The sequence below is a fragment of the Manis javanica genome, chromosome 2 (genome assembly GCF_040802235.1).
Source record: "Manis javanica isolate MJ-LG chromosome 2, MJ_LKY, whole genome shotgun sequence".
NCBI lineage: Eukaryota > Metazoa > Chordata > Mammalia > Pholidota > Manidae > Manis > Manis javanica.
Window position 1 is genome coordinate 200,526,004 of NC_133157.1, and position 24,172 is coordinate 200,550,175.

General features: G+C 40.7%; 1 protein-coding gene across 7 annotated transcripts in view; it reads right to left on the reverse strand.

The window, feature by feature from the left end:
* SAMD12 (sterile alpha motif domain containing 12) overlaps positions 1-24,172 on the reverse strand; it is a 392,988-nt gene that overhangs the window by 24,988 nt on the left and 343,828 nt on the right. For 2 of the 7 annotated variants that reach the window (XM_073229996.1, XM_073229994.1), the window contains exon 5: positions 8,020-15,571. The exons of 3 other annotated variants lie outside the window; for them this stretch is intronic. In XM_073229996.1, coding sequence (XP_073086097.1) covers positions 15,510-15,571 — 62 coding nt within the window. In that variant the 3' untranslated portion in view covers positions 8,020-15,509. 2 more of the 7 variants (XM_073229995.1, XM_037010842.2) reach the window with 2 other exon arrangements.

Here is a 24,172-nt window from a genome sequence, read left to right on the forward strand (position 1 = left end):
ATAACACAAATGCCAATGTACGCAGGTCATAGGTGTTGTGATGACCTAATGAAGTAGGGAAGAAAAAGAGCTTAGCTTCAATGTTACTGTTAATATCTTTATGTTTCAGTCTCAAATGCTTTGACTCCAGAAATCATAATCCTCAGCTAACAGGTGCTATGGCAACAAAGGGCAATATTTTAATCTCACAAAGAAAACCAAAGATATAGTTTAGTCCAGGTGGTTGGTTCCAAGATATGGCCAATTATGAGTACAAAAGTGATGCTTGCTGAAATTGGAGTTCTTCGAAGATTCACACGGGACAGCCATCTGCAGGCTACATTTTTAGTTCCAGGTGTTTAAAAAAAAATGAAACAAAATAAAGCCAATAAAAAAGATTTATAAATTTTAAAACAAAGCTTTTTAATTTTGTAACAGGTCTAACAAGCCTCCAGAGGCTGGCTCTTTGGAAAACGACACACCTGAACAATAATCAGAAAAGGCAAAATTGCCTCCTCTGGGTATTGACGTTAACAGATTTGACTTTTTCTTTTTCATGCCAGGAGCAGAGAGCTTCTGGCAGAGGTGTGAATCTCAGCACATCGCTTGCAGAACTGCTGACCTCTGTGGGAAATGTTTAAGTCCTTTGATGTAACTTACTGTTGAGCAAACAATATTTCTGGCACTAAAATCATTTTGGGTTTATATCTGCTCCCATCAATCTTTATTCAGTGACATTATCATTGCTCACCTCTTACAGAGAGTTCTCAAGTGAGACTTCTTGAAAGGGCAGAGGGCTGGAGAGAGCGTGTATTGAAATGACCAAAAGAGCTTGTTGCTTCCTTCCTGCCCTTTGCTTTTAGAAGTCATAAAATCACTTATAGTTGAAGACTTTTTTTATTAGAAAATAGTAAAAGTGGCTCTCCTTAGTCTTCTTCCTGTAACACATAAATAGTACATACCTTGAGGCTGATGCTACCAAAATGTGCGCCTCATTCATTCATTCTCCGTATGGTGAGTGTTTGCTATGTTTGGGTGCTGTTCTTGGCAGGCACAGACATAAAAACAAAGAGCCCACAACTCCAGGAGCACCTTCTGCATCTGAGCACAAAGCAGGATGGCCTGGAACTTAAAAGAAGGTTGTTCCTTTAACTTCCCAGAGAACTTGGCTTGGCTTCCCAGATGCTGCTGGGGCTCTGGGGGCCGCTGGCTCCCAGGGAAGATCTGGGAGCGATCGGGGAGACAGCGGGCTTGGTGCCATGCTGGGGGCAGCAGGATCATTAGGTTCCCTAACTGCCTACAGGGGAGTAGGGTTTATGGGCCAGAACCTCTCTGGAGCTTAGTGCTCAGGAGTTCAACTAAGTTCCCAAAAGAGCATGTTAAGCGATTCAGACAAGTTTTATTTCAACGCAGCAAAACTTGATGAAAGGGGCTCTTATGGAGCAAGTTGGGCTCAGATGTACAAGGATGAGGATTAAACAGTCTCTGTCTTCAAGAACCTTACAACTCAAGTCATCCCTTGGGGCAGGCCAAGCACAGTTGGGGTACTCAGAGCCTGGTCTTGTGCTCACTGAAACATTGGGGCAGCTCTGCACGAATGGATGATGAGCTGAGCCTCAGAGAATGGCACTTGGCTAGGATGCAGTGAATTACAGCCTATTTAGTCCCAGAGTAGCTTCAATTACCTCTTCAGGCTTTTTAGAACTGGTTTCCAGAATCAGATGAAGCTCAGCATCTCTCTGGCTCACTGGGTTCATAGATATACAGTAGGAAGACAGATGAGTTCACACACATGGAACACTTACTCTGTGTCAGGCACTGTCCAAAGTGCTGATGAGTACCAAGTATTTTATGTTCATTATCTCATTTAATCCTCAAAAACCATTTGTACAGGAGGCATAATTATTGTACCCATTCAACACATGAGGGAGTTGAGGAATAAAGAGGCTAAGTTAGTAGCAAGAATTCATACACTCAGTAAACCAATGAGCCAGGATTCAAATCTTGGCCATCTTGACTGTGGTATTCCTACCATACTGATGCCTGGGAGATCTTTCACTTTTGGGTATAGTGAGGATCAATATCAAATAAATATTTCAGCAATATAAACTATAACAGAATATAGGTAAGTAATTATGGTAGATTAGCAAAACAAAAAGCATCAGAAGGATTCTGTCTATATTAGACAGTCAAGAAAACCCTTGGTGACAGTAAGCTGGCTACCTAGACACTTCTGTAAATCACAGTCTTGAAAGATCCTCCATCCAACCACTTGTCCACATCTCCATCCATCAACCATTCAACAAACATTTCATGGAGGACCCACATGCTGTGTCCTGTGTAAGAAGCTAGGGGTACACAGATAAGTATATGCATGATCCCTTCCCTCAAGAAAGTCATCATGGTGGGGTCTTGTAAAAGAGAAAATAGATTCCAGTGATATTCATGTTATAACTGAGGAAGAAGCAAAATTCTATGGGTTCACAGAGAGAGGAGGAAATAGGTCAGCCTGGGGGACTCAGGAACTTTCAGCAACTGACATGTAAGCTGAGGATGAAAGCTGCTTAGAGGAATGTGGCAGCTTTGAGTATGTGTGTGTGTAAAACGGAGGAATAGTGAGAGGGTGAATGAGTGGAACATTCCAGAAATCACTGGCACAGGAGGAGTGAAGGGCGCCAGAGCAGGGATTAGGGGACTTGGGTTTTTCTCCTGGGCTTGGCACAGCATGGGAGCATGGCACTGGGTAAGTCACTGCCTTTCTGAGACTCACGTTCTTCATTTATTACACAAAAATATTGACATAGGTTTACCTCTCATGCATAGAGGTGGGACTGGATATTTATAGAGCTTGAAGAAGAACACTTTATTGTACAAATTATTGTGATTATAAATGAATTTATCCACTTCTTTCCCCAACCGTCCCCTACAACATAAGGATAGGTCTCGACCTTAAGGGAAATAAAAGTGACCCACGATGATAAGACTTAGGGAAAATGCACCTCCTGTACAATGTCCAGACTTTTTCTCCCTGACTTATTTATGCCTTCCCAATGTCCAAACCAAACCTCATCATTAACTAGTGCTCGTTTTGTTTTTTACATTTGGCCTCCCCCCACCCCACCCCCTTTCTAACTTCATGCTGGACTTTTAGACCTGCCTTTCCCACTTTTAGGCACCATTTTCATTATTTTTCTCCTGTGGCATTGAGTATGATGAGTAAAGACTGCAAATCTACAACAAACTCCAGGAACTTAATGAGTTAACTTGGACTGGGTTCTAACTTCCAACTAAGCATATCAGGATGGAAACATTTAGAAAATGAACTCTGATATTCTCTTTCTGGTTTCTCCCTTCTTACAGACACTTGCATATCTCGGGTCGGGTTCTCCTATGGGAAGTTGTCTCAGCCTAAGAGAAGATGTACAGCTGCCTGCTGTGACCGGTAGTGCCTGCCATCTGAAGTTCGGAGCTGAAGCCCAATCACACCTGTTGCATAAGAGGCTCTGATCCCTACTCATTCTGGGGTGCAGAAATACCACACTTTCTCCTGGGATGTAATCTGTCTGTGAGAAGAGAAATGAGAATCTGCCATGGGGGAAAGGAATTAAATAAAAAAAGAAAACTGAGGATAACTGGCTTGGAAAAGAAGGATTTTGTAATGGTGGCTTTGACATATCTGAAAAGCTAAGGAGGCAGAGGGCGAGAAGTAAGAGAAGTAGGAGGAAACAGTGAAACGGTAGGAGTACGTTATGTTTAACGGGGACTACCATGGGCCAGGCACTACATGCTTTATTTGGAATACTCATCTAGTCCTTCTAGCATCCTTACAACATAGATATTAATCCTGTCATAGTTTTAGAGATGATAAATAAAGGGGCTAAACGATTTGCCCAAGGGACCACAGCTAGTAAGTGATGGAAGCAGGATTCTAACCTTGAGAGAAATATCAGACACATGGTTTCTTAGATTGGCTACATAACAGGATCATTTGGAGGGCTATTCAAACTATTGAATTCTAAACAATCCCAAGGATATACTGAATCTGAATTTCTAGATGCCATCTGGGAAGATTCCCTGGTAGTTCTGATATACAGCCAGATTTGAGCACCTCTGGAGGACACATGCTTTGTATGACCTGAAGGGCAGGCAGCCAGGTTTCAGCATGAGGAGAGGAGCTTCTAGCCATTAGCAATGGCCTGAAATAGCAGGTGCTGCTTTGGGTATGTGTGTGCTTCCCATGCCAGGACAGGAAGGTTGCTTAGCCAGCTCGGCATGAACACGGTGCTGGTGAAGTCATTCCTACTTGCAGTTGTCTATGATTTCCAGTCACTTATTTATCCAACTGATATTCACTGAGTGTAAACTATGTGGTGGGTAATGTGCCAGGCACTATCATTCTGTTGGTGAACATGAAAGATGGCTAAGGCAATCACAATCTTCACCTGCCTCTTTAACCATTGGTATTTTGCAGTTTTCTAATTTGAAGTAGCTGTGTGAACGTGGTCCTACACCACAGATTAGAACACGTTAGGAGGATGACTTTTGTCCTAAGTGTTTTTCACTCCTTGATTCATTTATTTATTTGGCTACTATATGGATTAGTACTGTGTGTTAGATGACTACCTATCCCCCAAATCTTACGCTCTCCCTTGCATGTGTCTTTTACTAGAGGGACTGCCTGGCCAGGGGCTACATGGCCTAGGCCCTCCTGCAGTTAGGTGCAGCCACGTGACTGAGCTCTTGCCAACAGAATGTGAACAGCAATGATGCACACACCTAGACCTGGTCCATAAAAGCTTCCCACAAGGCACTCCTTTGCACTTTTTCTTTTTGGCTGGACTGAATGGAGAAAATCTCTAGGGAGACTTTGAAAGCCACTTAATTGATGATGGCAGAGCCACTGTTGGCCTGTTTCACTGAATGACTGCATGGATGAAGGCCTTCCTTCCTAGCTGTCAAACTAGCCTAGGACAGTTATCCATGCAAAAAATAAAAATCTATTGTGTTGGGGCTTTTATACACTTTTTTGGATGATATGTTACATCAGTCAGTCTTCCTTCATGCAGTTTTGTTTCTCAGAGCATGCAGCTGCACTGGGAAGACAAATCACATTTAAGTTTGTGACAAGATAAGCTCCCCACCGTAACATGTAAACAGGGACAGCTAAGCATCGTCTTGGGGGATCACAGAAATGTCACCCAAGGTTGGAGCTGGGTAGCCTGCAGTTCATGAGAAGGGAAAGGGGAAAGGTGTTTCCAGCAGAGCAAAGCCCCGGGCAACAAAGAGCACGAGGTGTGTGAGGAAACAGAGCAGGTTCAGTAGGGCAGGCATGAGGTCAGAGGGCCAAGCTGGGGAGTGGTAAGGGATGCTGCTGGAGGGGTCAGATAGCTGCCAGCTCAAGAGAGGAAAAGAAGGGTCTCATGTCCCTATCAGAAGACCTTCGAGACAGACCGTTCTGTGCAGTCTCCTTTCCCTTCCTGCTCAGTGTGAAAGCCCAAAATGTGTGTGTGTGCCTGTGTGTGCATGAGTGTGCTGGGGGTGAGAAAGGGAGGCCAAGAGAAAGAAGAAGAAAGTTGATCCGAGTCATATCAGAGAGCTGACTGGGCGCTGGCTCTCCGGGCGCGGCCAGCCTGTGCTGGAGGAAGGCCAGGGTGCCGGGAGATTTGGGTGGTGGGATCACCAGCTCTGTCAGGATGAACAGAGGAGCACCAGCCCAATTCCAGTTTAAATAGGCAGTATTGAAACCCTGCCAGGAAGAATCAGAGCAATATTTTGCAAACTTTAATAACAGCTCAGAGAAACTCATCAGAGCATTTGGCTTTGTCGTGCATTACTGCTTAGCTGGGCCCATGTGATAGAGAGGAATGAATCTCTTTTTTTTCATTTACAGAGAATAATGTTTTTCTTTCTCCCAAACGGAGAGGAATTTGGTAAGGTCTAAATGTTTTTGTTTTGTTCCTTATTTCAACTTGTCTGTAAATCACTCATAGGGTTTTGGCACCTGCTGTTAAGGTAGTTGGTTTACTGCCTAAAATATCTTTTATTGGAAATTATATTCTAGAAACTGGAACTTTGGTTGAAACTGCAATTTGTAACTTTAATGTCCTAGTTGCCAGGCACTGACCATGAGAATTTGGTAGAAGGTTTTTGGATGTGCTGAACAGTGGGAAAGTCCCATATATTATTTCCCTCTGGGACAAGGGAAGGTGACAGTTTTCTGGATCTGTGTAGTAGAGAGAGCATGAGGTGGTTTTGGAATCTGGAGTGGGGTGAGCTCCTAGATCACCTGTGAACTGGGTGCCTCTGAGGAAGTGGTTTAAGTGCTCTGGGTCTGCTTTCTCTCACCTGTAAACTGAGGACATTCCTGTGCTCCCAGGTAAGTTGGAAAATTTAGGTAAGGGAAGGCAGGTTAAGTGGCTGGGACAGTACCTGCCTTTTATGAGAATCCTATCAACTGCCACCTCTCTTCCTCTTCCGCCTCCCTCTGAAGGCAGAGAAGAGAGCTTGTGAAGCCCTGGACAGCAGCACAAAGACTTGTTTCCAGGTTATCCTATGAACTTACTCCCAGCCTTGTGAACGGGAAAGCCCCACAGAACACTATCGGTCCTGGCAGAAGAGACAGAACAGGGGGCGATGTGGATTTGCTAAAAGGCAAGGTGAGATCTGCAGGGAGAGAGGGATCTGAAGAGCCCAAAGGATGAGGCAGAACCAAGCAAATAAAAACCTTCAAAAATGGGGGCTGCAAGCTAGTTACCAGCCTCCCGCTCGGCAGAGCGGCTCGAATTGGGCTCAACGTCAGGACATGTGAAATGCATTGACCTCACTTTGGAATAATATTAAAGGAAAGATGGACAGTGATTATTTAATCTTAGATAAATATTTTCCAAAGAGAACAGAAATAGGAAAAAAATGGTGGGGGAGGAGGTAGGAGAGAATTATTTTCCTTTAGGTAGGACTGGTGGTTCCCGGACTGGTTTTGGTGAGGAGTTTGCACATGAAAGGGATCCGAACATTCTTTCTTATGCATTAGTGCCTGCCGGAATTTTGTCTCCCAAAAGGCCTTCCCTGACTACCCCTCACCCCAAGATATCATCTACTTGGTAACTCGGCTTTACATACATCATAACATTTATCATCATCTGAAATTACATGCATTTATTTGGTTCTGTTTTCCTTACTTGTCTTCCTGGTGGAATGAACCTGCGGTGGCAGGAAGAGCATCTCACTTGCTCTTGTACCCACAGTGCACAATGCCTGAGACAGAAATATTTATTGAGTAAAGTGATGAACAAAATAATATATATTGTGTATAGGGACTGCTCTTCCTATTTGTAGAGGTAAGGAGGATGATTAAGACAAAATTTAATTATTGCTATAAAATAAGATATTAAAAATAAATAATTCCACTAGCAAATACGGCCAGGTTTTTCCCCTTGATTTGTAAGTACTTTTAGAGGCAGAATTGATTTTTATCCACTCTTTCTTATGTAAGTATCCTCAAAATGATCAATGTTTGGCCAGTGAATTTCAAGTTACATTTAGATAAATATACTTACATTTTAGAATTTCATCCCATTTCTTGGTAATCAGAAGGTATTATAAATAAGCTGTCATTTCTACCATTATTCATCTTAAAATCTGCTCAGATGTATAAACCTTATATTTTAGGGCCTGTAAGATGTCATGTTCAGTCTATTAATAAATAACATACTTATTGTAAACACTTCAAATAAACAGGATTATCATAAATCTTTTTATTTTTTCACATGAGTACAGGTGTCTACAGGGTTTAAACATTTTAATAAAGAATGGTTTTTCATCAGGCATCAAATGTGACTCTCACTATAGAGTGAAAGGGATCTTAGTAGTGGGAATTCATACAGCTCCATAAGATCCTTCACACTTCCAAGGAAAATTCATTCTGCTCTTGGTTGTTGGGGTTGTATTTGAAGAGCAGATTAGTGTGGGGTAGGAAAGGGAGCACACAGAAATAGGCACAATCTTGACTGGCAGTTAGCGTCATGACAATCCACCTGGGAAACAGGCAAATAACATGCAAAATTAACAATGCATGTGGGACTTTCACTGTTCCTGTTAAAGTGTTATGTGTTGAGTTTTCTGTCTCTGATTCCGTCCCTCCTTCCTATTCTGCAAATATAACTGAAAGTCACCTGTGCTAGGAAAATAATGTAACAGGACCTGTAGACCTGGACTCTGGGGCAGGCATTCTTCCCTGCAGACTATGTGACCTGCTATAAAGGAGTCCCATCAATCCCAAGGGAGTAATAGTACCTAACTTTTAGGTTTGTTGTGAGATTAAATAAGCTGATGGTATAGGGCCAGGCATTTAGTAATTCCTCAACCGATGAATGTTACCAGTTATAAAAAGCTATATTTGGTGACTATTTCATATTCTTAACTGATTGCTCCACAAATTCTGTACTGCAACGATATTTGTTTTATTAAAATATTGAGGCAGGAAAGCCCCACTGAGTAGCAACATCCCCTTTATGGGAGAGGGCTAGCAAACACCAGGGAAATTGGCAGCCCTGTGCCTTCGCAGCATTAAGGCAATTATACCCTGTATTATTAAACACTGTGGTATCCAGTTCAACTTGAAAAATAATAAGAATTAAATGCAGTTCAAACAGTAGCACTTACCCTCACACGTGAAAGAGTGGCACTCGACAATGAAACTCTCTAGCTAAATTACCAAGTGTGAGCCTAAATTTAGGATGGGGCAATTCCAAAACAGTTGATTACTGCTTCTAAGATTACGGGTGTTCTTGTGAACTGCTGGAACTGATGAAATAAATATAAAATGGTAGATTTTTACAGACGCAATTATGGAAAAACCTTGCCTGGGCTGCCTGGAATGCTTCTGCATTGCTATCTGGAAAGATTACTGAAGCATGATCATAACCTGTGTCTACAAAAGTGCCGCAAACAGCATCTATCCCTCTTCTACAAGAAATGTTATCTCAGGAATATACAGAACAATTTATTTCATTATAAAGTTTGACCCTAAAGATGAAAAACATATTAGGAGACTGGCACCCACCCCTATGGATTCTTCTTTACTTGGATGAAAAAACAAAAACAAAACAGTGGCTCCACAGTATGGAAACCATGTAAAGTGATGCCACAACATAGCCAGGAATTTACCTGCTTGCTTTCTAATCAGTTCCCGAGAAGGCCCGAGGGCAGAGCACATAAGACAGCCCCCACAGCTCGGCTACTTTTGAGCTGTGTGTTCTCAGCCAGTGTCTTGCCTCCCCTGGGCCACGCTTTCCCCTTTGGTGAATTTAGGGTGCTCATAGTAGGACCTTTTTCATAAGGGTGCTGTGAGGCTTGGGTTACATGTTTATATGAATTATTCCATTTAATTCTCACAGTAACTCCACTGTATGTGTCTACAAAGGGTGGCCACTTTCCATGATTCCATTCTGCCTCTGTAACGTGGAAACCTTGTAACCTTGGGCAAACTACTTAACTTCTGTGTGCAGCTGTTTCCTCACATGGAAAAAGATAATGGCTAATGATTGTACCTACCTACCTGAATCAGCTGTGTATAGTGTACTTATCAGACATGTGGTAAGCCTTTCATGTGTCAGCTGCTATTGCTATTATCACTGTGACTATTGCCACTGTTTGAAGAATCAATCCCATGCATGAGAAGAGACTGGGGGAGCAACTCTTCACGGGTTGTGGTTCTCATCGCTGTGTCACCAGACTGGTGATCTGAGGGACGCCTTGAACTTGCTCTTCCCCTCTCCAGCTATGTGTCCTGGAACCCCGTCTATATTCTAGGAGTATGTCACTTGAGGTTATGTCACAACGCCACTCAGGGACTCTCTACAGGAGGCACTGAAGGGAGGCAGGGAGAGGCACTGGCTGGAACTGTCTGCTCAGGCTTCTCAATTTTCTAGAGCCTTGATTGGAACTTCTGATGTTACTGTGCACTAAGATATTTTTTGCTATTATTGGAAGCACACAAATATAACAATTAAATGTCATTATTAAAAACAGCACAATATAGGCAGCTAGGTCTTGGTTGCGTTTTGTTCTCTCTGTTCCTTCTTCTTTCTTTCCTCTCTCCCTCTGTTCTAATATATTGGGAGCTTCAGGGAACAGAAGTAGCCAAGTGTTTCTTGAACACACCATCTTCTCTATCAAAGTTCTCTTTGGGCAACATTTGAGCTGCCCGTGTCTATGATTTGCCAAAAAAAAAAAAATCAGAAAACTAAGAAGTAAACACCTGAGCTCACCAGTGGGACACACAATGATTGAAGCTCCAGCTCTGGAGAGACTAGTTTAGGCTTCTGCTTACTCATCTGTAAAATGGCTCTCAGAGAGCCACAGAGAGGGTCACGTGAGATCATGCATCTGACAAGTCAGCAGTGCTTAGCAACCTTGTAAAATTTGTCTCAAGCCTTAGCATTCCAGTATCAAAAAGTTAATATTCTAGCTAGCTAGGGCTTTCTTCTTTTTTATCTTTTTTACTGGGGTAAAATACATATAATAAAAAATTTACCATTTTGACTATTTAAAAATGTATAATTTAGTGGCATTAAGTACACTCATTTTGTTGTGCAAACACCATTTCCTCTTATTTTGTGAGTAAGTTCCCTGAGGCTCTGATTCACACCTTACAACTTGCCCAAAGTTATAGTGACTTCTGGAATCTGTATTTTCCCCCCCTTCAGAGGCTCCCTAGAGTTTGGAAACATCTCTTTTTCCTCTCATGTGGACTCAAGTTTTGGAATGAGTGGCAAAGGTAGGGATAAAATTACAACATTCATTTAGTCAACACTCTTATTCCATAAATATTTATTGGGCTTCTACCATGGAAAGGACACATGCAAGAACTCTGGTAAAGAGAATCTCAGTTATTCCTTACAGTAGCCATATTGGTATTTGGTTAGTAGTATTTTTTATTTTATAAACGAGGCCATGGAGGCCCAGAAAGGGTTGGTAACTTCCCCAAGGCCATGTAGTAAACCGTGGATGTGGGATCCAATACCAGGAGAATATGACCCCAATAATACCAATATGATGGAGTAAAGTGTATCATGGGAAAAGGAAATAGACTCCTCTGTGAACTAAAGGTACCTGAAGTGAAGGAGGAATTAGGTCTCACATTCCCAGACTGAGAACATTGTTGAATTATCACACCAAAATATTCTTATGTCTTGAGGATGGGAATGCTGCTGATGGTGATGATAATGACGGCGATATTGGTGATTTTGGAGATGATAAGGAAGCTGATGACTATCAACTACTATATACTAGGTTTGTATTAATTATACCCATTCATGTAATATCTGCTGAGCATCTTCTCCCTTTCAGATACTGGGCATACAGTAATAAGACAGATAATCAAGACATGCAAGACTTCCATTTTCAGGGTACTTACAATCTAAGGATATGTTATCCTTATGAGCAATAAGGATATGTTATCTTAATCCTCAAAATGATCATATGAAGTTAAAATGATGACAGCAGTAACAAAACTACTGTTCTATTTACTGAGACCTACTATGTGCGAGACACTCTTTTAGGTGCTTTACATACAAAGGATGTTGTCCCACAGATTACAGAACCTCAGTGAGCATTAGTTTTCTCATAACAAATATGGGCACAGATGAGTCTGTCTTACTGCAAAGACTTTCTGCTATATTCTGCTATTTTAGTCTAAGCTCTGGCTTTGTTTTCTAACTAGTTCATTTGTTACTTCCATCTGGATTTCAATCTTAACATCTTGGGCTAGAAAACAGAAGGGTTTGGGTGCTTACTTTTGGGCTGTCCCCAGGTCTTTGTAGGTGAGAACACCTTTCTTTTTTCCTTTATCCAACATAGGGGGAAATGGAATCCCATGCAGACCACTGGCTATGAACTGCCTTGTGGTGGATGTGTGCAGAAACCAGGTGTCCTTATCTTCCTCACTCTAGAGAGACCTGGATGAAAATCACTCTCACAGGGACTGGGCTTTCCTATGGTGTGGAGTTAATTAGACATGATCTCTAATTGCAGGAGTCACTCTTTTGCAGGAGTCGGCATTACCTCCACTTCCTGAATATCCTATGCAATATGGCGATGAAGTCGTATAACAGTAATATCTAAAATTTGTCTAAAATTATTTCAGCTTATACAGCACTTTCTCATAGGTTGTCTCAGTTGCTCCTCATAAAAACCCATAGGATATCTTGATTTTATAGATGCCTGCTAGAGAGGCCCATATGATGAAGAGCTGAGACCCCCTGCCAATAGCCACGCGGGCGGTGTGGGAAGGAGATTCCCAGCTCTGGTCAAGGTGTTTGATGGCGGCAGCCCTGGCCAACACCTTGAGCAACTTCATGGGGGATTTTGAGCCAGAGATACTCAACTAAGCCATTCTTGGATTTGTCACCCTCAGAAGGGATAGCAAAGCTTGTTGTTTTAACAGTTAAACTTCGGGGTAAATTTGTTATGCAGGAATAAATAACCAGTACAAAATTTAAGAGCACAGAAATTCATCTGTGGAGTCAGACAGTTCTGGATTTGCATTCCAGTTTTGCTAGTCATTAGCTCTGTGACCTTGGGCAACTCATTCCACCTCTGTAAGCCTCAATTTCCTCATCTGCAAAGTGGAGATAATAATGGTGCTCATGTCCACGTTTTTTTCCCCCAGGGTAAATAAAGTGATGCTTGTTAAATACAGTGCTTGGCATAGAGTTAAGCCAGTGTTTGGAAGCTATAATTTTATTATTGCTATTTTAATCTTTTGAGTTCATTTTGGCAAATATTTGAAATACTGATTCTTCTTAAAGTATTGACTATAAGCCTCATTCAATTGGATTATGTGAAAGGAATCTTTTTATGAGGAAGACGTGCTCAGTCAGAGAACATAGGCTTTGCCTGCTAGTGCCTGTGGTGCTGAAGGACCTGCCAAGATAAAAAAATCCCTAACCATCTTGCAGTCAAGTGAGCTTTTTCTCCCCTGGTCCACAAAATGCTGAGAAAGAGCATTCTGTAATGTCATTAAGATTATACTGAGGAATGAGTTCTCCATCACCCCATCACTCAAGTCGCCTCCTTCAGCAGCAGGGGCTGAGAGCTTGGCTTCCCCTTCCCCTTCAAACAATCACCTGACCTCCAGCTCATTAGTTCCGTCCCTGGGATAGTATTCATCGACTTTGGGGCCACGGTCCAGTATTTCTCTTGAATCTGTCTTTTTGTGGTCTGCACTAAGGTCAAAATGAACTATCTACTCATTTTCTGGGAGGACATTTTCAGATGTGAGAGCAATTAGAAACTTTTTCCCATTTCCCGGTCTTCATATCCTGGCTCTCTTCTTGGCACCACAGTCCATTCCACCTCTAGCCTGAGGGCGGGTTTAGAAGGTGGCTCACCTTAACAATCATAATTTGCCTGCAGTCACCACCTTCCGAACAGGACTCATTAAGGAAACATCTCCCGTAACAGTGTTGAAAGAGATGGGTGACCCTTTCCCACACTGACATCCCTGCCTTTTTTCAAAGGACCATTTGGCTCACTTCTTAGACCAATATGATAAGTCAATCCAGTCTTATTAAAACACATATTTTGATGTGACTATCTCGTCAGGTGGTTATGACTTTCTCATGGGGAAGTTTAAGATGACTGTACTTGGCTGGAAACCACCCTGACTCTTAATAGGCCCTGTGGGGATGTTGACGGAGAAAAGAGACTTGACTGTTGAATTTGGCCTGGTCACCTATTAGCTATGTACTTAGGCAGGTCACTACATCTCTCTGAGTCAAATCAGTTTCCTCATTCATAAAGTGGGGGGAGTAATGCCTGCTTCACCTAGTTTTCAGGGTTTTTATAAAGATCAAATGAAGTGGTATCAAGAAAAGCACTCAGAAGATAATAATTTGAATACCTTCAATTCATATAACTATTCTAGCTGTAACAAGAAACTCTACAATAAACAAACCAGATTTAACCAACATACCCCCAACACAAAATAAAACAGTGACATTTGAAAGATATGCACCACAAGTATAAATCAAACTGTTTAGACAAAAAAAAAATTAAGAGTTTGTGTTCGGCAAAAAACACTATAGAAAGAGAACTAACACAAAGATGACAGATTGTCAAAATATAGGCAATGTCAAAAACCTTATAGTATGTGTTATCTTGAATCTGCATGAAAGTCAGACAAATAGAAAAAGAGGCAGGAAACCTCCTTCCTAAATAATCTTAGGGTTTAAACAGTGTAATCCTGGAATGGGGAAACTTAACTAACAAAGTATATGAAGCTATGCCCAAACTCCCTTATTATCAGAAAATGCAAGTTAAAACAGCCAGATATCACTTTACACCCATCAGATTGACTAAAAATAGAAATCTGTATAATGTCATCTACTCTGGAGAGAATACAGCCTAGTTCACCCTTATGGGCTTTAATCTGAGGGCACTAAGTGAAAACAGACACGAAGATGCCCTATGACCCAGGAATCTCTGTCTTCGGTCTAAAGCAGAAAAATTCTTCCCAGGTCTTTGTATGAGGCACCCCGTGTATGTAACTAGGATAGAAGTTCAGTAAATAAAATGTGACAGAACGCTAGGTAGCAGTTAAACTATGTACTAGATATGCATATAGCAACATGGATATATTTCAAAAACTGTGTTGAATGAGAAAAAAACTATGAAGTCTATACAACAATATCATTTGTATGAATTACCAACATTCACACTCAGAACAATAGTATATGTTAATGACATGTCAAACACACTGCATTTTTTCTTAAGTGGGAGAGGACTGGAAAAAAGAAAGGAGAGGAAAAAGCCAGAAGAGTCCCTCAAAAGAGCTGAAAAAATTGCATGTCAAAAACCGAGTAGCACACTTTACTCCACCCTGTGCACCTAAGGTCCAAAAAGAAAGCTTGCATGCAAAAACTATGATTCACTTTTGTAAAGACTATGTACCCAGGTGTGCATATGTGCCTGAAAGATCAAAAGCATTTACAATTAAATATTAACTGTGGCTATTTCTGGGTGCTTAAAATGGGATGCGATTCATTTTCTTTTCTTTTTTTTTTCTTATTTTTATATTCTTTGCTTTCTACAATGGGCACACACTCCTTTTGTACAAATGAAAATAACTTTACTTAGAAGTCCTAAAGGTATGTGCCATGTTTTGTTTTAGTAACCTGTACACTTGCTCAAGGTGTTAGGATTTGAAGACTTGTGTCCCTGAAGGCAACCTGACGTTTGTTTCTGGTTGTGCTTCTCATGACAATGGAGATGTAAAACATTAAAGAGTTGAGCGTTTAGCAGTTGATTTACCAAAGTAAAGAATTCTGCATGAACAGAGAGAAAATGCACATTGGGGCAATGATATTTTTTCATTGGCTTCCCCAAGAAACTCAAGTGTATGTTAAAAAAAATGGCTCTAAGAGCTGTCAAGTCTTTTGTCCCCCGTTAGAAATCCACTGGCAATGAACACTTAAGATATTTGCCCTTCCCCCATTTAGGTGTCAAATAAAGTGATCGGTTCTTGTTTCTTAGTCAGTGGGATTCTGGAACACTTGCAGTCCTTTCCACGGGGTGGCCCTTCCCGTACATTCTGTAAGAAAAAATCCACTCATGTTTATATATGAGATGAATGTGTTATTCATAATGATTATTAATAGCTGAAAAAATTCTTCTGAGAGTGGGAACTATATTTGTTCGATAAAAGTTTTTGCTAAGCTCCAAAGGGTAGAATGACATTAATAGTCAAACCCACAAAAAATTGATGATAAAATGTCTTGAATTAGATAATGAGAGGAATTTTGTTTTGTTCCCAAAAGGAAAGTAAAGCAAAAACTGGGAGAGAAGAGTAGGGAGACTATACAGAGGGAGCAAGAAGAAGTATGAAGATCTGAAGGCAGAACCAGGCAATAGCCCTGTGCAGGGTTTTGTAAACAGGATGTCCAATGATGAATCTGAAGTCAAAGTTTACAAAGAATTTCTCTTCCTTGATACAATTTTAAGCAAGGTTCATTTTTGGACATAGGAGCTGAGGCTGAGTTTTATATCATGGAGCCAGCATGTGGAAGCAAGATCCCAGAATTCTAGAGGAACCCTGAGGATACTTAAAGCTCCCTAGACTCCACAGCAACCCTGAGTTTCACACCACCCTATCCATTTCTTCAGAGCGACCACAGCTGGCAGGCTGTCTATCTTCCACCTCACCAGGAAAACAAAGCCAGGGCATGGTGAGGTAGGTAGAAAGCTGCCTTTTAACTGCCTTTTTTTGGGACATGGACGAGTCGTCAAAGATTGCTAAGGATTCTCAAGTTCCCATGCTTAGCCAGACTAGCTGTCAGAAAAACTCAAGTAACAGTGAGATTCTTTAACAGTCTGGATCTCCTGAAGATTGGAATAAATTATGGAACTGAAGGTATTAGCCTTACCAGTAATGCACCCTGATTGCTACAGGCAGAGGAGGGAAGTGACATCGATTGACCAGGTACTGTCCCAGCCACATTACATAGCTCATCTTATTTAGCCCTTATTATAATCCTGGGAGGGGAGTATTATTATCCCCATTTTACACAGGAGGGAGCTGAGCTCAGAGAGATTAAATCACTTGCCCAACATTTCACAGTGTTAAGAAGTGATGGTACCAGGATTTGACCCAGACCTGCTGGCAAAATCTAGTCTCTTTTTACTCTGTTATACTCTTTCTTTTGAAGGAACAATCAAAAGGTACATAGCAGCTGCCTTCAGGGAATATTTAATAAAAAAAAGACTGACTGAAAAACCATTCTCTTGTGATATTTCCATCATTTTTGGTGATATGTTCATGCATTTATCACAGAATCTTCAACTTGTAAGGGAAGCTTTGGAAGGCCTCTAAACAGGAAGATCTTTCTGGATTGGGGTGGATTTTAGGGTGAATTTTGATTGAAACAAGATAACCCAGCGATAAGGGAAATGGGAACCTACTTCAGGCAGAAGAATTCATATAGTGGAAGGGTGAGAAATAGCTGTTAGGAGAGAGCAGCATAGAGGGGAATCTGCAGAGCTAACATGAGGAGGATGGGTATAGATGTACTTTTCAGTTCCCTTCAGCTATGCCAATATGTATTGATTATCTACTCTGCATGTGTCAAGCACTGTGCTACATACTGGGAACCCAAAGATGAATATGGCAGGGGATGCAGGACCAGTATGAGCCTGGTCTAACTGGAAGGTGCAGTGGATATTACTGGCAGCCTCCAGAGTACTTTGTACCCTTTCCCCCTTCCTACAAGGACCTGAACTTTCCAGCCACGAAGTCAGTCAGTCATCACATTCTCATCTCTTTTGCACTCATGATTGGTTTAGGGATGGACACCAGTCTTTCACCAACTGAATCAATGAAAGCTTACCACTTTCATCTGCTGATGAGGAAAAGAGAAATTCTTTCTTTCCATATGGATATCTATGATAAAACTTGGCAATCATTTTGATACCACAAGGGACTAGTCTGAGGGGAAATCCAGGAAGACAGGGTCAAAATAAATACAGAAAAATGAAGCCCCAGTGGCCCTACGAAATTTTGGATCAAACTATACGTGAAGTTTGATAACTCTTCCTATTTATGTGAACCAACATATTCCAGTTTGAGTTGGATATTCTGTAGCATGCAGTAAAAATATAATCATTTAAAGAGATATAAAAATAGATCATTCCAATACTATATAGTGAGTTGTAACAAAAATATGGCCCCAACCGTGGAATACAGGGAAGGAAATGATGATTTAACTGATCACTGAAGGATGAACCAGAGTTAAGTGAAGAAGGATTTTTAGGTAGATGGAATAGCATGAGTATAGGCACAACAATTTGAACTATATATTTGCAGGAACTTCAAAGAGTTTGGTATTACTGGATGATAAAGAGCAATGCTTGACTGGCTGGCAATGTAGCTGGAGAGGAGTTTCAATTTCACTCAGGAGGAAAAAAAGGACACAGGTTTTAGGTAGGGGAGCGATATGTCCAGATTTACATACGGGTATAAAATGGAGGATAAAACTAAAGAGGCAGAGAGCTCAGTTGGGGGGATTAGTTCATTCAGACTCACTATGTCAAATGGTACTAGGTATTTGCATACACTAACAATAAGGAAAAGACACAGTCTTTGGCCTTGGAGAGCTTACTGTTCTTTGAGAATATAGTAGAATTTCAGGTGGAGATGGTAAGAGGCAGAATGGGACAGTGTCTCCATAGACAGACAAATAGGGACATCTCATCATTGGAACACATGAAGTTTATGAACACTAGGAATTGTGCTTTATTTACCCTAAAATATAGCCTAACACCAAATGCTCAATTGTTTTCCTACATGGAAAGTTACTATTCCACTTCTGCTAACAATACAGGGATCACCTGGTATGCTTTCCACAGTGAATATTTCTACTTCATTATTCCTCACGGAATGCTGTTCTTACTCTTGGTTACTGTTGCATGAACTTTGGCTCTGACTACAGACAGACAAAAGGACTTAGTCTGGGGTCAGACCGATCGGTTGGTGATGGCTGCACGAAGGGTAGTGTTGAGTAGAATGTTAAGATCACTCAGATTGATTGATTTTTGATGTCTGCCATGGGCATGAGCAAGGTCTGGGGGCAATCATGGCTGTGTATTTGCCGACCTGGTCTTAGCCCACTGTTTGTTTTGGCCACTGTCTGATAAAATGATTAGGGACTAGATGACTGAATTTTGTTTAATATCAGAAGAGGTACACCCTCTTCTGAAAACGTAAGTGGAACGCAAATGGAAACCAATTAAAATATGATCAGTGTTGAAAAAAAGCTCAGAAAGCATTCTTATTAAAACACTCTTTTAACTTCTTAACATAGACTTCTCCTTAAAGTACTCAACTCACTAAAACAAACACCATTTTAAGAGAAAATACAGCCATGAGCCCCTTTATTCATGAGAATCTGTTCATGCTCAAGGACCATCCACTGAATGGAACTGCCACTATTGTCAAAATACTAGTTGAACTGACAATTATTCAATTTTCTTAGATAAAAGGAATATATATATATATTTATACACACATAATTTGCTTTAGCTGTAGTTTCTGTTCTCATAAATCATTTTAGAAATCCTATACAATAGTAACTTCTAAAAGATTTCATATTATACAAAGCAAGAAAGATAATTTTAATGACAGGTAGATTCTCACTAACAAAAGACATGCAGTAATTCCAGGATTTACTGTTAGATAACAGGCTCCCTTTGCTTTTGCTTTAAGCAGCAGCTATAGCCCCTTAGAATAATCTTAGATGAAATGCACTTTACACAGGATTACTTTTCAACTACACTATGAACTTCTGACAGAGTCATTAGTGGAAAGCATTAGGGGTCGGGATGCTGTTGGCCTCCTCACAAACTGGGTAACCCAGAGCAGACAGTGGCCCTTCAGTGAACACAGTTGATTCCACATGCCAGGTTTTGGCGAGAGGGTCTGAAGGATAAACTGAGCAAGTCTCCCCATGTCTTAACTTAAGCTGAGTTTCTGGCCTTTAGGACAGGAGGGAGAGCCAGTCAGGCTGATTAGGAATTTCCCTGATTACGCAAGGCGAGTGGTCTGTGTGGGCAGGCAGAGCGTGCGAGACAGTGCCAGCAAACCATTTAATTGTCCAATCCCTGGTACATGTAGGAGGTGGAGGGAAGGTAGAAATAGCATGGAGTTAGAGTGCCCTGTGCTTAACTCCTGGTGCACCAAAGAGCAGCTTACCTCCTTAAAGCAAGCTATTTAAATTCTCTGAGCCTCACTTTCCAAATATTTAGAATGGGAAAAACAAGAGGGTTACATAAGGATGAAACAGAATATTTTATACCAAGAATCTGAAACAGTATTAGCCATGTGGGAGATACTCAATAAATGGAAATTACCTAAACTTGTTCAGTTTGATGAATACTCCAAAATACTCCAAGGCTTAAAGTATGAAATGCTGGGTAAGTAATACATTGAGATCCAAAGTCAATGAAGAAGCTGCTTCTCCTGCTACACTGGGCTAAGTTCTAGAGAGCCAAACACAGGCTCTGGCTTCCACAATCCTATAATATTTACCTCTAACATTTACTGTATACAAAGTACAGCTTTAAGCTACTTCTTATTTGATCCTCACAACCCTCCTATTATTATCATTTCTATTTTTATTTTGGTATCATTAATATACAATTACATGAGCAACATTGTGGTTACTAGACCCCCCATTATCAAGTCCTCACCACATACCCCATTACAGTCACTGTCCATCAGCATAGTAAGATGCTATAGAGTCACTACTTGTCTTCTCTGTGTTGTACTGCCTTCCCTGTGCCCCCTCGAACACATTATGTGTGCTAATCGTAATGCCCCCTTTTCCCCCTTATCCCTCCCTTCCCACCTATCCTCCCCAGTCCCTTTCCCTTTGGTAACTATTAGTTCATTCTTGGGTTCTATGACTCTGCTGCTGTATTGTTCCTTCAGTTTTTCTTTGTTCTTATACTCCACCAGAGAGTGAAATCATTTGGTACTTGTCTTTCTCCACCTGGCCTATTTCACTGAGCATAATACCCTCTACCTCCATCCATGTTGTGCAAATGGTAGGATTTTTTTTCTTCTTATGGCTGAATAGTATTTCATTGTGTATATGTGCCACATCTTCTTTATCCATTCATCTACTGATGAACACTTGGGTTGCTTCCATTTCTTGGCTATTGTAAATAGTGCTGCGATAAATATAGGGGTGCATATGTCTTTTTCAAACTGGGCTCTTGAATTCCTGGGGTAAATTCCTAGGAGTGGAATTCCTGGGTCAAATGGTATTTCTATTTTGAGTTTTTTTGAGGAACCTCCATACTGCTTTCCACAGTGGCTGAACTATCTTACATTCCCACCAGCAGTGTAGGAGGGTTCCCTTTTCTCTACATCCTCGCCAACATTTGCTGTTGTTTATCTTTTGGATGATGGCCATCCTAACTGGTGTGGTTTTAATTTGCATTTGTCTGATGATTAGTGATGTGGAGCATCTTTTCATGTGCCTGTTGGCCATCTGAATTTCTTCTTTCAGAGAAGTGTCTGTTCAGATCTTCTGTCCATTTTTTAATTGGATTATTTGCTTTTTGTTTGTTGAGGTGCATGAGCTCTTTATATATTTTGGATGTCAACCCCTTATCAGATATATCATTTATGAATATATTCCCCCATACTGTAGGATGCCTTTTTGTTTTACTGATGGTTCCTTTGCTGTACAGAAGCTTTTTAGTTTGAGATAGTACCACTTGTTCATTTTTGCTTTTGTTTCCCTTGCCCAGGGAGATATTTTCATGAAGAAGTTGCTCATGTTTATGTCCAAGAGAGTTTTGCCTAAGTTTTCTTCTAAGAGTTTTATGGTTTCATGACTTACATTCAGGTCTTTGATCCATTTTGAGTTTACTTTTCTGTATGGAGTTACACAGTAATTCAGTTTCATTCTCTTACATGTAGCTGTCCAGTTTTGTCAACACCAGCTGTTGAAGAGGCTATAATTTCCCCCTTGTATATCCATGGCTCCTTTATTGTATATCAATTGATCATATGTGCTTGGATTAATATTGTACTCTCTATTCTGTTCCACTGGTCTATGGGTCTGTTCTTGCGCCAGTTTCAAATTGTCTTGTTTACTGTGGCTTTGTAGTAGAGCTTGAAGTTGGGGAGTGTATTACCCCTCCACCCTTTATTCTTCCTTCTCAGGATTGCTTTGGCTATTTGGGGTCTTTGGTGGTTCCATATGAATTTTAGAACTATTTGTTCCAGTTTGTTGAAGAATGCTGTTGGTATTTTGATAGGGATTGCATTGAATCTGTAGATTGCTTTAGGCAGGATGGCCATTTTGACAATATTAATTCTTCCTACCCAAGAGCATAGGATGAACTTCCATTTATTAGTGTCCTCTTTAATTTCTCTTAAGAGTGTCTTGTAGTTTTCAGGGTATAGGTCTTTCACTCCTTGGTTAGGTTTATTCCTAGGTATTTTATTCTTTTTGATGCAATTGTGAATGGAATTGCTTTCCTGATTTCTCTTTCTGCTAGTTCATCATTAGTGTATAGGAATGCAACAGATTTCTGTGTATTAATTTGGTGTCCTGCAACTTGCTGAATTCAGATATTAGTTCTAGTAGTTTTGGAGTGGATTCTTTAGTGTTTTTTATGTACAATATCATGTCATCTGCAAACAGTGACAGTTTACCTTCTTCCTTATTATTCTGGATGCCTTCTATTTCTTTGTGTTGGCTGTTGTGGTAGGACCTCAAGTACTATGTTAAATAAATCAGGGAGAGTGGGCATCCTTGTCTTGCTCCTGATCTTAGGGGTAAAGCCTTCAGATTCTTGCTTTTAAGTATAATGTTGACTGTGGGTTTGTCTTATTTGGCCTTTATTATGTTAAGGTATTTGCCCTCTATACCCATTTTGTTGAGAGTTTTTATCATGAATGTATGTTGAATTTTGTTGAATGCTTTTTCAGCATCTATGGAGATGGTCATGTGGTTTTTGTCCTTCTTTTTGTTGATGTGGTGGATGATGTTGATGGATTTTCAAATGTTGTACCATCCTTGCATCCCTGGGATGAACCCCACTTGATCATGATGTATGATCTCTTGATGTGTTTTTGAATTCAGTGTGCTAATATTCTGTTGAGTATTTTTGCATCTATGTTCATCAGGGATATTGGTCTGTAGTTTTCTTCTTTTGTGGTGTCTGCCTGGTTTTGGTATTAGAGTACTGCTGGCTTCATAGAATGGGTTTGGAAGTATTCCCTCCTCTTCTATTTTTTGGAAAACTTTAAGGAGAATGGGTATTATGTCTTCTGTAAAAGTCTGATAAAATTCAGCAGTGAATCCATCTGGTCAGGGAGTTTTGTTCTTGGGTAGTTTTTTGATGACCAATTCAATTTAGTTGCTGGTAATTGGTCTGTTTAAATTTTCTGTTTCTTCCTTGGTCAGTCTTGGAAGGTTGTATTTTTCTAGAAAGTTGTCCATTTCTTCTAGGTTATCCAGTTTGTTAGCATATAGATTTTCAATCTCTTATTATTACTGCCATTTAAAATGCATAAAACTTTAGGTACAAAGAGGTTAAGTAACTTGCTTGAGGCTGCAGAGCTTCACCCTGAGGCACCACTATCCTACATTACCATGGCTATCATAGAAGTGAGTGCAGGGTCTGATTCAGTGAGATACAGATGGCAGGGTCACATGGTGGTGGGTGAGTCCAGAAATTGGGAAAGGCTGCATGCCACAAGTGATCTAGGATTATCCTTTAAAACCATTAAGACTGGCTTAAAAATTATACCTTATTCAGGTGCATTTTGTAGCCATGGTTAAGAAAATTGGGCTGCTACACATAACACAGAGGGGTACCAGGTATCTCTGATGACAGCAGGGTCCTCACTGCTGCAATCAGGGCATCAAACCTAGCCCTGCTTTGGTTATAAATAAGGTGATTATCTGGTTTGAAATGTGGTGGCAGAGGTAATCTTGCACCTGAAGGTTTCTTGTTTGTCTCGTACTTGCTGGATTTTTCTACACATTCTCTTACACACCCACCTCCTCTGTGAGTACAGAAAACCTTTTGCTTTTGGGTTTCTCCTGCTTTAGAAGTTCCATCCCTAACTATTTCTTTCTTGGAATAGAAATTTAATCTTCAAAACTGTTCTGCACTGCTGGCCCCAGAATTAAAAGCGAGCACCTTGAATGGGGAAATTAAATTTATTTGATATACCTGTACATGGATAAAATTGGATCCAGCGTCCACTTGGTTTGCGGGCTCATGCAAAATGCTTTTAGCTATATTCTGTACCTAATACCTAACTCACAGCTGAAAGGGGGCCGACCTCAAATACTTTGCCTTGTACTCATCCCCAGCAAGGTGGTCATTAACCAAGAGCTGGTGTCATTTTCTGTTAGAATGTCTCTCTATGCACACAGGGTAATCGACAGCTGAGGAGTCTTCCCTGGGAAACTAAATATTCAGTTGACTGAATTTTCATTTAAAAAAAGAGAGCAAGATACCCAGGGGGAAAGTTACTTCAATTATAAATATCTATATTTCATTTCACATTCTCCTTTCTGAAGCTCCAAGTCAGGCTCTGCCTGGGTGCTACAGAGGGCAGAACCCGATGCTTGTGTTTGCACTTAACATGGCTTTAGGAAGAGGCTGAACA